Source organism: Pangasianodon hypophthalmus, chromosome 27, assembly GCF_027358585.1.
Source record: "Pangasianodon hypophthalmus isolate fPanHyp1 chromosome 27, fPanHyp1.pri, whole genome shotgun sequence".
NCBI classification, from domain to species: domain Eukaryota; kingdom Metazoa; phylum Chordata; class Actinopteri; order Siluriformes; family Pangasiidae; genus Pangasianodon; species Pangasianodon hypophthalmus.
Genome location: NC_069736.1, coordinates 4,469,841 through 4,487,432, shown reverse-complemented (window position 1 = coordinate 4,487,432; position 17,592 = coordinate 4,469,841). Strand labels below are relative to the sequence as shown.

The 17,592-nt window shown below is 37.0% G+C and overlaps 1 protein-coding gene across 1 annotated transcript in view; it reads right to left on the bottom strand.

Moving 5' to 3' along the window:
* Positions 1-15,733, bottom strand: part of wdr36 (WD repeat domain 36) — a 16,314-nt gene extending 581 nt beyond the window's left edge. Inside the window, exons 1-22 of the mRNA XM_034300971.2 lie at positions 15,422-15,733; positions 12,802-12,829; positions 12,590-12,690; positions 11,709-11,826; positions 11,436-11,568; positions 10,845-10,899; positions 10,620-10,752; positions 9,698-9,873; positions 9,358-9,478; positions 9,172-9,237; positions 7,089-7,172; positions 5,714-5,868; positions 5,505-5,619; positions 5,248-5,413; positions 4,903-5,011; positions 4,684-4,763; positions 4,224-4,331; positions 1,876-1,973; positions 1,642-1,784; positions 1,444-1,560; positions 685-766; positions 374-561 (exon numbers count right to left, since the gene is read on the bottom strand). Coding sequence (XP_034156862.2) covers positions 374-561; positions 685-766; positions 1,444-1,560; positions 1,642-1,784; positions 1,876-1,973; positions 4,224-4,331; positions 4,684-4,763; positions 4,903-5,011; positions 5,248-5,413; positions 5,505-5,619; positions 5,714-5,868; positions 7,089-7,172; positions 9,172-9,237; positions 9,358-9,478; positions 9,698-9,873; positions 10,620-10,752; positions 10,845-10,899; positions 11,436-11,568; positions 11,709-11,826; positions 12,590-12,690; positions 12,802-12,829; positions 15,422-15,577 — 2,532 coding nt within the window. The 5' untranslated portion in view covers positions 15,578-15,733. The remainder of the gene's footprint in view (positions 1-373; positions 562-684; positions 767-1,443; positions 1,561-1,641; positions 1,785-1,875; positions 1,974-4,223; positions 4,332-4,683; positions 4,764-4,902; positions 5,012-5,247; positions 5,414-5,504; positions 5,620-5,713; positions 5,869-7,088; positions 7,173-9,171; positions 9,238-9,357; positions 9,479-9,697; positions 9,874-10,619; positions 10,753-10,844; positions 10,900-11,435; positions 11,569-11,708; positions 11,827-12,589; positions 12,691-12,801; positions 12,830-15,421) is intronic.
* Between the last annotated feature and the right edge of the window lie 1,859 nt (positions 15,734-17,592).

The window sequence follows — 17,592 nt, the reverse complement described above, 5'->3', positions numbered from 1 at the left end:
TTAAAAAAAAGAAACAAACCTTTTGTAATTTAAAAGGTTTGACAGGTTCGATTATTTAGCTATCAATAATACAATTGTAGAAAATAGAGAAGAAAGTAGTAGTAGATAATATCAGTTACAATAGAAAATACCATTATGCTTAATTAAACTCTGCTGCCATCTGCTGGCTAAGTACAAAAACTCATCTTTACTTGATACTGATCTTGTATTAAAAATGGAAGGAGTGGGATCACTACATTGCTAGCAGCACATTACATTGTCGGAGGATTTAAACAGGTTTAGTAGCAAGAAAATGGATAACAGCATGCTCCCTGATCCACAGTGTAGCAGCTTTAAAAAAAAAAAAAAAAAAAAAAAAAAAAAACACACACACCTTAAGGAAGAGGGCTAGATAGGCCTGCGCCAGGTCGAAGTCTTGCTTCAGCCTTAGCATGCTGCTGATCATCCTGAGGAAGCTCTGCATGACACTAACATGTCCACCCATATCCGGTGCCAAGCCTCGCAGCTCTGTGTCAATAGCAGAAGGGCCCAACTCCTTCAGGTACCTCACCGCTGCCTCATCTGTAACAGGTGAAACAAAATAAAAACGCCATTAGCAAGATATAGGAAGACTTCGGAAACATTTTTTAGTTGGTTATGTGTGCAGAATTAAGGCAGAATCCTAGTGGAAGTTATTGGCCTTACAGAGATTGCTGTCTAGTGCTTCTTCAAGCTGGAGGTAGAAATTAGACTTTTGGGCCAGAACTCCAATGTTGAACACCTTGGACTATGAAAGAGAACGATGATTAGTGGGTGGGTGATAAGTGATGAGTAAGGATTATAACACTTGAGGCATGATGTTATAGGAAAATAATCAACAGCGGGATGTGTTGGGAAGTTGATTACTTCCCTATAACAGCACGTCCCAAAGTGTTTTATTTCTATTAATCCAGAATAATTTGCCAACAGTTACACTTGGAAATTAAAGAACATGTCATATATTTTATCCATTTCCAGTTACATTTAATGTTATAACAGCTATAAACACTCTTTCCCTAATCAGCTTCTACTTTATCTCTCTGAAAGTTAATAAGACCAAAAAAGACACAGCTTGTCTTACCAAGAAACAGCAATATCTGAAAGATAAATGTTCTGAAGACTTTCCCACCTACAGACTGTTACAAAGTGTAACAAACTCTCCTTCCATAAATGTTAAATAAATGTCTCCTGACAGAAAGCTTAGGAAGTTTATTATTAGTCTTAGTTTATGTAGAGCGTCCACTGTACAAGTTCCTGTGAATTAGCTGTTACTTAGAACGAGTGTATTAATATTAAAATGAATAAACACCTTCAAAACAATTCGATTTTCAACAGCCTAATAACTGAATAACACCTTTTTCAAAGGTAAGTGGTAAGGAAAGTGATGATCCGGGCATTTTAAGAGTGCAGTAGTTGTGTGGTCACCTGTTCTTCCGATGACGTATCAGGAAGTGCGAACTGAGGTACGAGTCCAGGAACAGTGGGGATGAAAAAGGGGGCTGCTTTGGGCACTTTAGGGGGTTCTTTTGGCTTGTTTCTTTTCTGTGGCAGCAAAAGTGTGTGTTAATTGTGACAAAAAAAAATCAAGACAATCAGGAGAAGAATTTTTTCCAGTGCACACACCTTAATAATGTCCAGATTGAGAAGATTCTTCCAGCGTGAATCCGGCAGCAAAGAGAGAGTGACAAGCTGTTCATCCAGCTGTGCAGGAGACACGTACTCGTCCATTTCCGAGCTCTCTGGTTCCAAGACCTCCTCTTCGTCATCTGTTCATGCAAGCCACGAGTTTGATCTCAGCATGTGTAATGATAATGCGGAAGTTTCTCTGTTGTGTGCAGATACAGAGAAAACACTCACCTTTGCTTGGGCAGGTGCCAGGCAACATGACCACTGTAGGTTCATAGTCTGCAGGTAGAGGGCGCAATGACACCAAACTACACAGTGTGGTGTTGGACCTGGAACACAAAGTTGCTGAGGTTTAAAGATCATTTAGAGAGAACCAGAAATCTTACAACCCTAAGTCTTTCAAAGATATTAAAATGCACACATTAGCACAGCCTTAAGGTGATCCTCAGGTATCCATGCCGGGCCCTTAAATGTTTACTTTTATAGATTGTTTAGTTTACTATTTAACAGCAACAGCAGCAACTATGGTCACGTTATTAATATGATTAAGTGTTTAAATTTAATTGGCTGTAGTGCATCAATACACAAGTAAGCTATCTAGCTTATCATTAACAGTAGTCTGTCATGTTGTAAACATGGAGATTGAATTTGCCTCAGTGATGTCTGTCACAGTTAATCCGAAATTTTTGTATGCTATATACAAATTCTGTTGTGTGTTCCGAGATGCTTTTCTGCTCACCACGCTTGTAAAGAGTAGTAATTTGAGTTTGGCTGATTGGATAATTGCATGGACAAGCGGGGTACAGGTGTTCTTATTAAAGTGGCTGGTGAGCATGTATAACGGATATAAAAAGTCTACACAGCCCTGTTAAAATGGAGGGTTTTGTGATGTAAAAAAAGAAACCAAGATAAATCATGTCAGAACTTTCTCCACCCTCAATGTGAAACTACAACATATAAAAATTAAGTGAAAAACAATCAAACATTTTAGGGAAAGATAAGAAAAAGGAAAAAAAAAAAAGTTACAATAACAATAATCTCTCATATTCTTCACATCTCTAGGCTACGCGGTAGGGAGGTTAGACAGAAGCCCTTTCTCACAAAAAACATCCAAGCCCAACTAAATCACCCCAAACCATGTGGCAAAATGTGCTGATGAGATGTTTGGTGCAAAAAAAAAAAAAAAATTAAAAAAAGCACATCACCAAAGGAACACCATACACACAGTGAAGCATGGTGGTGGCAGCATCATGCTTTAGAGCTGCTTTTCTTTGGCTAGAACTGGAGCTTTTTTCAAGGTGGAGGGAATCATGAATAGCTTCAAATACCAGTCGATTTTAGTGTAAAACCTTCAGGTGTCTGCTAGTAAGCTGAAGATAAAAAGGAATTTCACCTTTCAGCATGACAATGACCCAAAACATACATCCAAATCAACAAAGGAATGGCTTAACCAAAAGAAGATCAATGTTTTTGAATGGCCTAGCCAAAGCCCAGACCTGAATCCAAATAAAACCTGTGGAATGACCTGAACCGAGCTGTGCACAGGAGATGCCCTGACAAATACAAATACAATTTAGATTTAGAATCTAAGTCACACTGACAGCCTCTTATCCAAAAAGACTGAATGGTGTAATAAAATCAATCATTTTTTTTTTACCTCCAAAAAACCTGCCATTTTAACATGGGTGTGTAGACTCTTTATATCCACTATATATGTATGTATTTACATCTATCTATCTATCTATCTATCTATGTGTGTGTGTGTGCATGTAAATACATACATTCACAACATATTATATATATATATATATATATATATATATATATATATATATATATATTATGGTGTATATATAAACAAAAAGCATTCTATTTTTAGAGTCTGATTCAAAGCATCAGACTTAAATTATGTACACAGATTTCTTATTTAGTCATAATTAGACAAACCATGACACGAGTTTTATCCTGTTGAGTCAGAGAAACCCAGCCCACACAGATTACCCCGCATGCTGCTGTCATACTGTGTCATAATTTAGGATTATTTCGTGTCAGGGATGTACCGATAATGTTAAAACCAAAATCAAGATAATCACAAGGAAAAAAAAAAACAAAAAAAAAAAAAAACAACATGAATTGGTTAGAAAAAGGGGATTTTCAAAAAAAAACAACATGAATTGGTTAGAAAAAGGGGATTTTTTGGAAAAAAAACAAAACAAGAAAATTCATTTGCAACGTTTTCCATGTTCCAGAGATGCATCATATGAATTTAATGCCCATATGATAAGCAACAATATAGAAATATAGAAATATAGAAGAGGAGGAAAAAGAAAAGGAAAAAGAAGAAAAATAGGAAAAAGAAGAAATAGGAGAAGAAGAAGAAGAAGCAGAAGTTGAAAAAGAAGAAGAAGAAGAAGAAGAAGAAGAAAAAGTCAAGTGAGTTTTATTGTCATTCCTCTATATAACTTGTATACATAGTTTTTATTGTCCTGTGTATAGCTAGAAGAAGGAGAAGAAGCAGCTATTCTTGGACCCTTGCGAAACACTCAGCTACAATGAAGATCTAAACTGAGATTTCTTACCACAGGTAAATACCCAGACTGTCCACATGGGCAGAGGCGAGGACGTTCCCCGTAGGAGAGAAGCTGACGCTCACGGCTGCCGTGTCTACCAGGAAACAGTCGACCAAACTGCATCAGTGACACAGAGAGTAAGAGTGAGATGAGAGTGAGAGAGAGAAAGCGCGGGGAAAATGTGCTAACCACAAGGCCACAGGCACAATGATAAACCATCATACTTAAAGCATCATTATTTGAAGCTAAACAAGATAAATGTTATCTCTAGAGATGATTTCACTGTTCATTAAGAAGTGAGCTGGATGACTTAACAAAAAGGTCATCGTGTAAAATCAGGCAGAGTAAATCATTCAGAAAGTGAAACTAAGTAAAAGCCTGGTCTTCCCCTCCTTCAGAGGAGTCCGTTCTAGAGATGACGTCATGGTCTGCCAGGACATTGCCTGAGAAAATGCTGCTGAAATCTTACCTGCCAGATGGAAGGTCCCACGTCCTGATGGTACAGTCCATGGAGGCTGTTATCAACCATCGTCCATCCGGGCTGAAAGTCTATACATGTACATAAAAAAAAAAAAAAAAAGATAGGAAAAACATGGAAAACTGTTATGATTAGAACAAAAACGCATGTGCAATCTCAATGTGTGCAGAAATGCCATGACCTTTTGAAAGAGAAAAAAAAAACCCTCACCACATCATTAACCTGCCCACGCTGGCCAGAGAAGTGACGTACAATCCGCTTCATCTCCATGTCGAAGATACTGATCGTGAAGTCATCAAGAGCAATGGCAAGCATCCCACTGAGGAAAATTGCCATTAAGAGAGAAATATGTGGGGATATCCAACGAGCTGCTTCTAATCAAAAAGCTTTTTTCCCAGTTTTTTTTTTTTTTTTTTTGGACAAATGAAAGATGAGTGAGTAACAGGTCCATCTAGAACCTACAAATGATCGATATATTTGGCAGAAGATTAAAATAGTGTGCACCTATTCAAATTCAGACTTCTACCTCGACAGTCTTAAGTTGCCTGCTCTCACCTGTCTCTGTGTAAGAGTGTGGAAGCAGGCGCTGCTTGCAGTGTGTGTGTGTTTAACAGTTCTTTCGATTTGAACTTCCACACCTTCAGCAGACAATCGGCTCCGGCGCTGACCATCAGCTGGTTCAGCGCATCGACTGAGACACCTCTAACTGGCCCCGAATGCGCTACAAATACATCACACATAACATGAGTTGTCTATAGGAGTAAGAGCAATTCAGTGTGACATGAAGTGCGTAATGTCACACATGAGCTGACCTCGGTCTTGTCCATACTGTCCTCTGTGGAGCCCCGACTGCATGTTATAGACGTCTATGTGTCCTGAAGACAGCGCAATCACAGCAAAGTTCCCACAGGAAGTGACATCTACAGCCTGTAGAGGCAAGATTTTGAAACTAAGAAACTAAATCATACTTTACATTGAACAATGAATCCTGCCACCCACACACACCCACACACGCACAGACCGTGGCATGAATGTTGAGAGCGCGGTTCTTGTTGAAATGCTCCGGTTCCAGCCTGTGAGCCCCCATAGAGCCTTTCCGATAATTCCAAGTTGTGGTCAGGACAAAACCCTGGTGGCAAGCCACGATGCCGTCCCAGTCACCCTGACGTGCTGTTTCTATACACACAGAACCGATAAGTAATAAAATATCTTGGACATAACTAAATACTACTCATTTAAAAGAAAGGTACCAACACATTCATATTTTAGAGTCATACTATGTAGTATGACTGTTTTACATAAAACAGACAAAGATCCTCATGGGTTGACTGTTGAAGACTGCTATTTTAAAATTTTCATTATTTTCTTGCAGGTTATTAGTTTTTCAAGCTTTGAGACATTCTAAGAAGTATCAATTCCATTTCATTAGGCCTCATCACAGTACTGATACAGCGCTGGTTAAAGTGGTAAATGACCTATTACTGGCCTTTAATCAGGGTTGGGTCTCCTTGCTTGTGTTGCTTGACAATAAATGCAGCTTTTGATACGATTGATCAAAATATTCTTCTAGATTGACTAGAAAACGTTGGAGTTAAAAGAACAACTCTCTCCTGGCTCAGGTCTTATTGACTGATCATTATCAGTTTGCAAATTTAAATGGTGATTCCTCTATGCATACTAAAGTTTGGTGTTCCACAAGGCTCTATTTTCGGCCCGCTGGTCTTTTCTCCATATATGCTACCTCTGGGTACAATACAATATATAATTTGAAAAAACATGTTGAGGTAAATTTTACTGATTAGCCTGTTTTCTTTGCTAATGCCAGGTCAGACTAGCATCGATTCCAGTAGCTAACATAACTGACAAGGCAGCAAGTCGAATTCTAGCTAATGGTAAATATTGCAAACTTAGGATGTTTTCAGGCAAAATGGTATAGATGCTTTAAAACAAAAATCATTTTAACATCTCATTGTAACATTTTAAGATAAGTAATAGTTACATTTCATATAATTTCATCAGTGGAAAAACATTTATGTTTTACATTTTATTACTTGAGTACATTTGAAAGTAGCAAATTTATTACTTTAACTTAAGTACATGGTTACTTTCATTCCCATGCAATTCCATCCTCTTATCTGGAGAGGTCACAGTTAATGAACTTCTCAAATGACTTCACAAAACTCCGCAAAGCTTTATGAATGTGCTTTATAATAACTTGCAAGATAAGAATCAAGCGTTTACAGTAACACAGTAATCTTCAACAATCTAACCAAAACTATAAGTGAGTTTTTCTCTCTTCCTTCTCTTTCATGTAAAGACAGTGTGCTATGCTTAAGTATGTGATATGAGGAAGAAAGTACTAAAGAAATATTAGTTACATATGATGAAATGCATACCTGATGCAAAAGTGGTGATGGGTGGAAGTTTCGCCGTGTTGTACATCACCCCCTTCTTTTTGGCTTTCTTTTTGGTAAAAGACCCTGGGTGGGAAAAACAATTCAAAATGCAGTAAATGGTGCAAATGTTCAGCGATTTTTCAAATTTCTTTGCATCTGTAGCATATGTGAGAACAATACAGACAAAAGTTTCTTCTCGTTGCACTGTACTTAGTAAAAGAAAAAAAAAACGAAAACCCCATTTACTCAAAACAAAACCATTTCTATGAAACGTGATTTTGTCGAATGCTTTCATGAATTTCTCGATCGAACAGTATTTGTAAATCTGTATAATTCATTCTTTCAGAGCCTGGACTGAAAGACTTTTTTTTACTTTTTTAGATGGAAGAAAGCATGGTTGTGGTTGGGGTTGTTACCATCATATTCATGTGAGCCTGATTCTGTAGGAAAACTGAAATAACCGGAACTACTTTAGACTGTATTGTTCTAGTGTTGGATAAATCTGTTTTATACCACAGCGCTGTTTAATTCTCAAATCTGATTGGACAGAAGGTGGTGATTAATTTTCTATAACAGCAGCTATGACATTATTTCCAGCTAGAAGGCAAATTGCAGGTTTAGATTAATGCACTCGTTTTAATACGTTATCTTTTCTATAGTAACAGCTCACGCAGGGACTTGTATGTTGGACGCTCCACGTAAACTACGCCTTTAATAATAATAAATGGATTAAAAACTTGCTGTTATTTAACATATGAACAGGTATAATCATTGATATGGTGAAGATTTCTGCCATGGGAAAGTCTTCAGGACGGAGGTGTTTGCATGTTTCAGCTTCTCAGTGAAAAGATGAGCTTTCTTATTAATTTCTTGAGAAAGAAAAAAATAGAGACTGGTGGAGGACCTGTTTATAGCTGCTACACCGTAAACAAGAACAGGAACTAACTTGTTTTCTGGGCATTCCACAACATTAAACAGAAATATAAATGGACTATGATTAACCATGAATATATAGTATTTAACAGCTTAAAGGGACACTCTGGCCAAAATCTAAAATGCAACCAACGATTACAGCTGTTGTAAACATGCCTGCTCACGGTCTTACAGCGATGACATAGCGAGATTTCCCCGTTTGAATACTGGGGAAACCCCCTCCTGATTACGTATCTTAGAGGTGGAAGCAAAATTTGAAAAACTACAACAGTTATGGTGGATATATTTTTTTTTTGGGGGGGCCAGAGGTAATAGGGTTGGGAGAAGGGGGGAATTGGGGGCGGTGCTCACTAGATATGGTTATATTCAGGGAAGCGAGATTGCTTGTTAGCCGCAGCCAGCTAGCTATCATTTTGCTGTGTAAGAACATTATTGCGATGGAGAGAATGGATTACTCAGGCCACAGAAATGACTCAACGGATGAAGATATCTTTTGAGTTACTGTTATACAGCATTGTCCAACCATACATCCTCAAGACAGAATATACAGCAGCAGAACTGCATCAGCGAGAAGAGAAACGGGAAGCAAGCAGAGAGCAAGTGTAGGTCTTGCAAAATTACATTAAGCTAAATAACTGAAGTTCGTAACACTACAAGTAGCTACCTTAATGTTAGCTAGCAATGTGACATGATTATCTACCTTTGCATTGATGACTTTACTAGCCATCTTACAGTACCTGTAATTACATGGGTAAAGACACGCATTTATTAGTGGACATTAACTAGTTGTCCTACTTGGTTATAATCTGACCGAGGTATCTACCGAGAAGGTAATTTAGGAATGAGACTGACATTAGCTAAAATATTATCCACTTTATGGATTAGCACTAAATGACAGGGAGCACTACTTTTATACCAGAATTTCCCTTTATATCCCATGAGCTCTTAATGGGTCCTGACTTACATCTTTCACTGTAGTGACTCAATAATTCACTTATAGTAATTACTAAAGAATAAGCCTTTAAGACTTTTATAAGTTGATATATACATTTAACTAGGTCCCTTAGGATTAAAATAAATAATATGCTTTTATGGCTGAGGTAGTGGGAATTCTTTATTCCATGCAATCGCTTAGCAACAAAAGTCTTACCATGCCCCAGACTCTTGTTGAACCTTTCATGAACGGTAGAAAAAGACTGCAATGAGCCATCTTGGCCTGGAAAAACAATAGACACAGATCATGTTATTTTATGAGTGTAATAAAATTAGATTTTCTTTGGTTTATACACCTTAACAGAGCAAATAATTGAACAAATAAGTGGCAAAAAGGCCATACTGGCACTGAGGATGTGTTGTCCGCTCTGGTCGTAGTGTTTGATCTTGGTGGGCGGGGCACTGTGACCCATCCGAAATCTCAGCAGACGTCCTTCGCCTCCTGCTACGTCAAAAATCCAAACCTACAAAACAACAGAAATATCAGGGGCCACTGCATAAACTGGTATTAAGGAGATTTTACTCATCATTAAAACGCTATGAACTTTTCTGATTTTTTTTTTTTTTTATTATTGTATGTGATCGATAACGACATGGCAAATAAAATGACCACAATACAAAAAAATATTCTTGGTCATCAGGAATGATCAAACTTCACTGAGGAAAAAGTGCTAAAGACAAACCCGGATGGCGTTATCAGCTCCGTTAGTGAGGAGCAGGGGTTCACCGTGCAGGAAGCTGAGGCCAGCTATCGCCGTGGTGTGTGCGTCTCTCATCTGACCAATCAGCTTCTTCTCTTCCAAATCCCATAATCCTATGTGTCCAACAGGGCTCCCAGCAGCCATCACTGAATGCCCATCTACATGGATGAAATAAATGTGGAATATTATTTTTTTTTTTACACCATATTAAAAAAAAAAAAAAAAATCATTATACCACAGTGTCTTGTACTCTCAATTCTGATTGGCCAGGCTGCACCACAAAAACACTTGTTCTAATACATTTTGTTTCTAATATATTCTTGTTTCTATAGCAACAGCTAATTCTCATGGATTTCTATGGCAGACGCTCCATGTAAACATATTTTTAAAAAAAGTGTGTAATCATTGATATGGTGACATTTATTGTAAGGAGATCTTTATTTAATGTTTATTTAAGGAAGGAGTCTCCAGTGTCAGCGCTTTGTAACAGGCAGAGGTGATGCTGTAACTTTTCTGATATGAGAAAGTCTTTCAGGTTCTTGGTAATATGACGAGCTGTGTTTTTCTGTCTAATTAAGAGAGAAGAAAAGAGAGGCTGGTGGTTTAGCTGCTATAATGTAAGTGATAGTAGGAACTAACTTGTTTTGCAAATCTCCCTCAACATTAAATGTAACTATAAATAAAAAAAATGTATGAAGTGTTATTCTTTACTACATAAAAATGGAAATCGGTGGCGAATTGCTGTGGTGTAAGAGGAATGAAACACTTTGGGACATGCTGTTATAAAAAAAAATATTCAATCATAACTGTGATTCATTGTAAAGTTGTTGATTATTCTCCTATAACAGCATGCCCCCCTTGTGGTTTATTCCTTACATATGAGAGTGTGAAATGGCAAAATGACCTGTTCTAAAGGACAAGGCGGTGATTGGACCCCAATCTTGCTGAAACTTCATCAGAGTTTCGTTAAATTTGATGTTGTGGATGATGATCTGTCCTGAAGCCAAGCCCACACCAACCACATCCACTGCTGGAGTCTAGAAATAAAGCCATCAGGAAAACTGGATTAAACAATAATCCATAAAAAGGTCAAAATTAAGAGATTTTAAATTAGAGAAACTACACTGACCTGCTGAAGAACGGTCACAGCCGATCCCCAACCGGGAAAAGTGAACAAAAGTTTGCTGAGGGAAAAGGTGCAGTTGTGTTAAAAGTACACATGCAACATCAGAATAGAATAGTCTTCCACTCTAAATACAATCAATGATCATCTGCGTTGTTTCTTTTAACCCCTTAAACACCTAGGACCTGCAGGGACTGAATAATTTATATTATAACACAGCTCGAAAACAATTCTCGAATCTGACTGGTCAGATTGTTGGAAGGAGTCTCCAGTGTCAGTGCTTTGTAACAGTAAGTTTTCCTCCACAGGAAAGTCTTCAAGACAGAGGACATTTTATGTTTTGTGATTTCTTGGTAACATGACAAGCTTGCCAAGTTGTTTTTGTTTCATTAACTTCAAGAGATGAAACACTTTGGGATGTACTGTTATAGGAAAATAACCCTTGCGCCTTATTTTCCTAAAACAGCATGCCTCAGTGTGTTCAATTCCTTATGTAGCTACTTCTATACGGAATATGCTTTAAGATGAACAATATGTTGAACACTTAAGGGGTTAAATGAGGTGTTTGGTTGCTCTTATATTTAAAAAACTTCATACTTTGATTTGACGTTCCATAACTGAAGACTCCCTTGACTGCTTCCAAACAGGATTTTATTCAGGTAGGTGCTCGGGTGCATAACAGCTCGAACTTCAAAAGTGGATTTGTCAAATGAAATCTGCAAGTATACATCTGAAAAAGAAAAAAAAACATAGTTGAGGGTTTAAAAAAAATATATACAAATCAGCACAGTGACATTTGAGGCTCAGTGGAATTACTGTGATTTTTGAATTTCACTAAATTGGTATAATCAGGAAACAATCTATAAAGACCTTCTGACTCCACATCCCAGATAATGACGGCATTTTCCTTGTCCACGGATATCAAATGGTCTCCAAATGGAAGCAGTAGGTGGACATCAGCTTGGTGGCCTTCATAAGTGTGAACAACCTGAAACACAGTTAAGCAGACTGGTATTGGGGGTGTGAGGTGCAGCGTGATGATAAGAAAATCTAAAAACAAAGTTTATGATACATCTACGATATGTCTAGTGTGCACACGTGACCACTTTTTAAAAGAGGAATCCATTAGAAATCTTTATATATCATAGCGAATGTTTTATTTCTTACTTAAGGCATTAAAATTAAAGACATGACCTGGAAAATAATCTGCCAGAGAAGCATCTAAACACCTTCTGAAAATAAAAAGACAAAATAAATGTTTTTCCAATCTTCCAATCTGCCCACTGTAGCCTCAGCTTCCTGTTCTTGGCTGACAGGAGTGGAACCTGATGTGGTCTTCTGCTGACGTAGCCCATCTACCTCAAGGTCGTGCATTCTGAGATGCTTTTCTGCTCACCATGGTTGTAAAGAGTAGTTATTTGAGTTACTGTAGCCTTCCTGTCAACTCAAACCTGTCTGTTCTGCCCACAGAACTTCCGCTCACAGGATGTTTTTCGTCGTTCGCACCATTCTGTGTAAACTCTAGAGACTCTTTTGCGTGGAACTCCCATTGTAAAAGTCACTGAGATCACTTTTTTCCTCATTCTGATGTTTTATGTGAACATTAAATTAAGCATATGTCCTGTATTTTATGCACTATGATTTTATGCACTGAACTACTGCCACAGGATTGGCTGATTGTATAATTGCAGGTGTACAGGTGTTCCTATTAAAGTGGCTGGTGAGTGATCTCTGTGCAGTATGAATTTTACCTCAGTGTTCTTTGCAAAAGCTGAAATGACTTTGCCATGTGCAGCGTACACGAGCATTCGGTCAGCAGCGAGATAGGCGATGTCTTCAGGAAGGGCATTACCTGGACAACAAATCAGAACAAAAGATGTTTTTTTAATTTAAAAACAGACAAATAAAAAGTATAAAACAACTTAATGTAATATTGGTACTAAAATATTTGTGCATTACTTACTGACAGCGACAATTCCAAGTTTCTTCACCTGCAGAAAGTGTTAAGAACAGGATCAGATTTGTTCTGATGCACAACTCAGATTCCAGACATAACCAGGTGCATAAAAAAACCAACTCAATAGATTTCATTTTTTGCGTTTGAGTGAGTTTACTTGGGAAACAGTTAAAAAAATGTGAATTGTAAGGATGTGGGATAAGCAAAATTTGCAAGTTTCATCTACTTTAAACCTTTATTTGAGCGTAATATTAAGTACAAATCACATGGCTTGCATTACATTTGAAAATCAAAAACATCATTACAACAAGTTTTGAAAACAATATGCCTTCAGATCCGTACAGTGTCTTGCAAAAGTATTCACCCCCTTTGACCTTGTCCTCATTTTGTCATTCTATGACCTGGAACTGAAACGGACTTCATTGAAATGTTATATATCATAACTATAGACAGAATAACCCATAGTATAGAAGTGGGAAAAACTACCAAATCTATTTACAAATAAAAATCATGAAAGCAATTTTTTTTTTCTCTTTACCCAGTCACTTTGATGGACAACCTCCACTAGGCAGAGTGCCATATTCTTACCATTTTTAAATAATAGATTTAACACTACTCCACAGGATATTCAAAGTTTTTTTTTTTTTTTAAATGTTGAATTTTTTTAATGTCCAAATGTTTGACATGTTTTACAGTATTTTCTCCTTCCCCCTGACTCAGTAACACACTTCAGCTTTAAAGGCAAGCTCCCCAGATGGAGATTATTGTAATCAACCGTTTAGATTTATGCTAGTTTGCTTGATAATGACTGACTTTGTCATTGTGCACACTGTTAAACACCCATGAAAAAGCCGTCTTAATTTTTGCTGGCTGCCATAATTACACCTTTCATTAACCTTTCAGCGGAAACAGTATGTTCAACCCATATTAACTGGAGAAACTATTAAATCATCTTCCAGGTTAATCCAAAGCTCTCCTCCTCGGGTTCTTTTCAGCATAATCTGGCCAAAATAACACACTATAACAATCCAGAGCAGGGGGTCCACGAACATGTTGAATATATTAGGTCTACGCTGACATTATTCATAGGCTGACTTGTTTTCGAGTTTGAATTAAACCCATTAAATTCAAGTGGCCAATCAAACAAACTGGCTAATAACTAAAAGTACTTAATAATAGATATATTAACTTTGATAATGGTGGGTTGTAAATTCCACTGTAAAAAAAATCCTGGACCCATGGCTATGCTTAATGGACACCTGGGGATCCCCAGACCCCACTTTGAAAACCTGCGGGCTAGAAAAAACACACAAAAAGGGGATATTATGGTATAAATCTGGTGACTCAATAACCTAGGACCAAATGCCATATTACCTGACACATTGAAAGAATACAAACACCCATACTACTACTATCCATGCTACGCATAACTGGAATCATCCTCCAGAAGCCCTAATATCCATCCCAAATTTTTTTGGTTAAGGTTATGTCAAGGTTAAAAACCTTTCTGTTCTCTTGTGCCTTTGAATAAGCACTCAGGGCTGGCATTGCGCTTGTATTTTATTTTATACTTTTTTTGTATCTTATTATTTATCTATTATCTATTTATAAGGATGTTATCTGAACAGTGTAAGCTCCCAGCTGCTGAGCGCTACAATTCTGACACGAATCAGCATCTAATCTCAGTCTGTCTAATTCACACCAAACTCCTTCATTCGGGACCCAATATAATCTCCGATAGTCATGAACGTAGTATTGGAAATAAAGCAAACATCTTCCATAAAGTGACACATTGCTGATTATTGTGGTAAAGTTCCAGGGGAATCTCCAGAGTGAGAAATCTGCAATCTAACACCATCGTGTTGAGATGATGCTGGCTATATCCTGTCTGAGGTTTACCAGGGTTCCACAGTTAATCATTTGGCATTTCCTTTGAGTTTCTTCCATGTTTAGGGCTACATTTTTTTTTTTTTAAAAAAACACTTTCTCTGAGGGACTGGTAGTAATAATTCCAATTCTGTAACAGGTTCAGAATCAGGATACACACAAGGACATGATTCATAGAGGTATTGAGTTCAAGAGGCATTAATCATAGTCACAGTGTTTACAACATTAATGCTGCCAGACTAAAGGTCTTACAGAAATTTCAGTTCTTTTAAAAAATGACGTTTTCAGTGCTTTTATTGTTTTTAGCTTGTTCCAAAAGATTTACGTATAAAGAATTCAAAATTATTCAAAAAAATAATTCAAAGTCACTTATAAAACGTAGAAAATAGTGTTTACAAAGACCCCATTTCTTCCTGTGTGTAAAGCGTAGACACAGAGTGCGCGCGCACCGCGCACCGCTTAAACATTCCGTGTGGAACACGTCACGTGAGCAAAACAGGACTTTATATTCCAGCTCTATAGCTCTATCTTTATATTCAGATACACAGATGTTATATATTTCTTAATACAATAAACGTTTCTGGTTGCAACTAATAGGTAAAGCCTGTCAGGAGTCCCACTGCAACGTTAAATATAGTTTAGATTTTATCATTTAGACACAAGCAATATTTCAATACTGAATATTTTACTTTTTTTTAATATTTAATTTTTTTTTGGTGTTGTTATTTTGTTGACTTACATTGTAGGTGTGGAAACACTGGCCAACAGCTGTCACCACATAAAACTCCCGGTGTTTCTTGTGGAAACGGACCACGTGTGGAAGATGGTTAGAGTAAAGCCCGAGTGCTCGAAATCCAGAGAATATCGCGCTTCCCTTTTTCCCCACCACGGACATTCTGTATGTCTACGTCTAACCCTGACTTTCAATATCTACAACACATTCAATTAAAAAACATGTCCAAAATATCACACCGCTCCACAGCTCCACTGTCCAAACGAGCGGTGTTGATGTGGGGAGTTACACTCAAAAGGTTCCGGGTTGCGCTTCAGTTCCGCAAAGTCAGTTCCTACTGCCTAGCATCAGTAGGATGTTTCGTAAAGAGACTTGCTAAAAAAGTTATTTTAAGTTTGTTTTATTTTTTCATTAGAGGGTTTAAAGTATTTGGTGAGGAAAAAAGTGCTGGGAACAACATATTTAATATGTTGTTTTATATGTTGTTCTATATGTATATGGAAACAACATATATAACACATTTTATATGTAAGTTTATTTCTTAAAAATAAAATAACAAATCAATACAATGGCTAATATAAAAATAAAATAAACAGTGAAAGAAATGTGTAAAACAAAACAAACAAAAATAGGTTTTACACTTATTAATCAAAAGAAGCCAAGGTATACAAGTTAAAATTCATGTTTATATCACAAAGTATAAAATAAGGAATAAATAAAGGCCTTAATTAGTAGTCCCTAATCCCAGTAACCTACAGTCCTGCACAGTTTAGGATTTTCACTGCAGTAACACCCAACAACTCAGCCAACAGCTTCAAGACCCTTCATCATCTGAATCAGGTTTTAAAGCCAAGGTCACAAGAGCAGGGTGAGGAAGACACTGGTCCAGATAATTTGCAGTAAAAACCAGGCAGATCATGTCCACAATCAAGAAGGTGACAATTCTATAAATCCACACCAACATCTCAGGAACTTGTTCAAACAGAGTTTTTTTGAGTTGCAGGTGATATGTTGTTTATCGGGACATCTGGAAGTGAACTGCAAATGAAAAGAAAACTGCTTTAGTGCTTGTCATTAAACCACCAACTCCAGTAAACTACAGAAGAATGAACTGATTTAGCCTTACCATACTGTCCTTTAGGAGCTTTGATATATCTTTTAACTGATCTAATTCACCAGATTCCTCAGAAGTTTTATCAATTAATTTCATCCATTTTAAAATGCATGTAGTCCTGTTCGAAAACGGAATCTTTAAAAAAAAAAACACACAGAAAACCAAACTGAATACACAATACACCTAAAGACTCTTTCAAACTTCACTATAATGTTAACACCATATGATTAATGTTAATCTAAACATTAAAAATGATTTCATATTCAATGTTAGAATAGAATATGTTAAAATACCAAATGAGACTTACCTCATTTACGGTCAGGTTATGACAATTCATTGGGAGCATCTAAAAGAAATTGCACATAATGCCAATTGATTAATAGTATACATATACAATAATAGCATAATAATAATAATACATACATACACTGCCAGTCAAAAGTTTTTACATTTTATCACAGTTTCTCCACTATGGGCAGTGAAATAAGGAAAAATTTAAACAAGTGTTCCTTCAAGTACCTAAATGTTTGTATTTACGGATTTCTTCATCATCCACTCTCAGATTCTAGTGAGAATAATTTAGTATTTAACTTGAACTAATTTGCTGAACCAAAAATGTTTGACTGGCAGTGTCGATAGTTATTTACACATGATAATCTCATACATAATTTTGCACAATACAATAGAAATATTTTTGAAAACTGTTAAGAACTCACATCCACATGAGGTTTGATTACATTATGTGCTCTTCTGTGCAACTGCAGAAGACAGGAATTATTCTGATTGCTCAGGCCTGACTTAAAGGTCAGTAGTACACAAATGAGGCAAAGCACTGTCAACAAAAAAAAGAAAACATATTCACAAGTTCAGTACAGCTCCAAGCACCAAAACACAAACCGTTACTTCTGAACAAGGGCTCATCTCTTACCAGCAACCCTGCTCTTCTGCATCTTGAGCATCTCTTCATCTTGACTCAAGGTGACTACTGGAGGTTCTTTTATACCGAACCCAGTTTGAATTAAGTGCTCCTTATTATCAACTTGGCTTATCTTTGTTTTTTCCT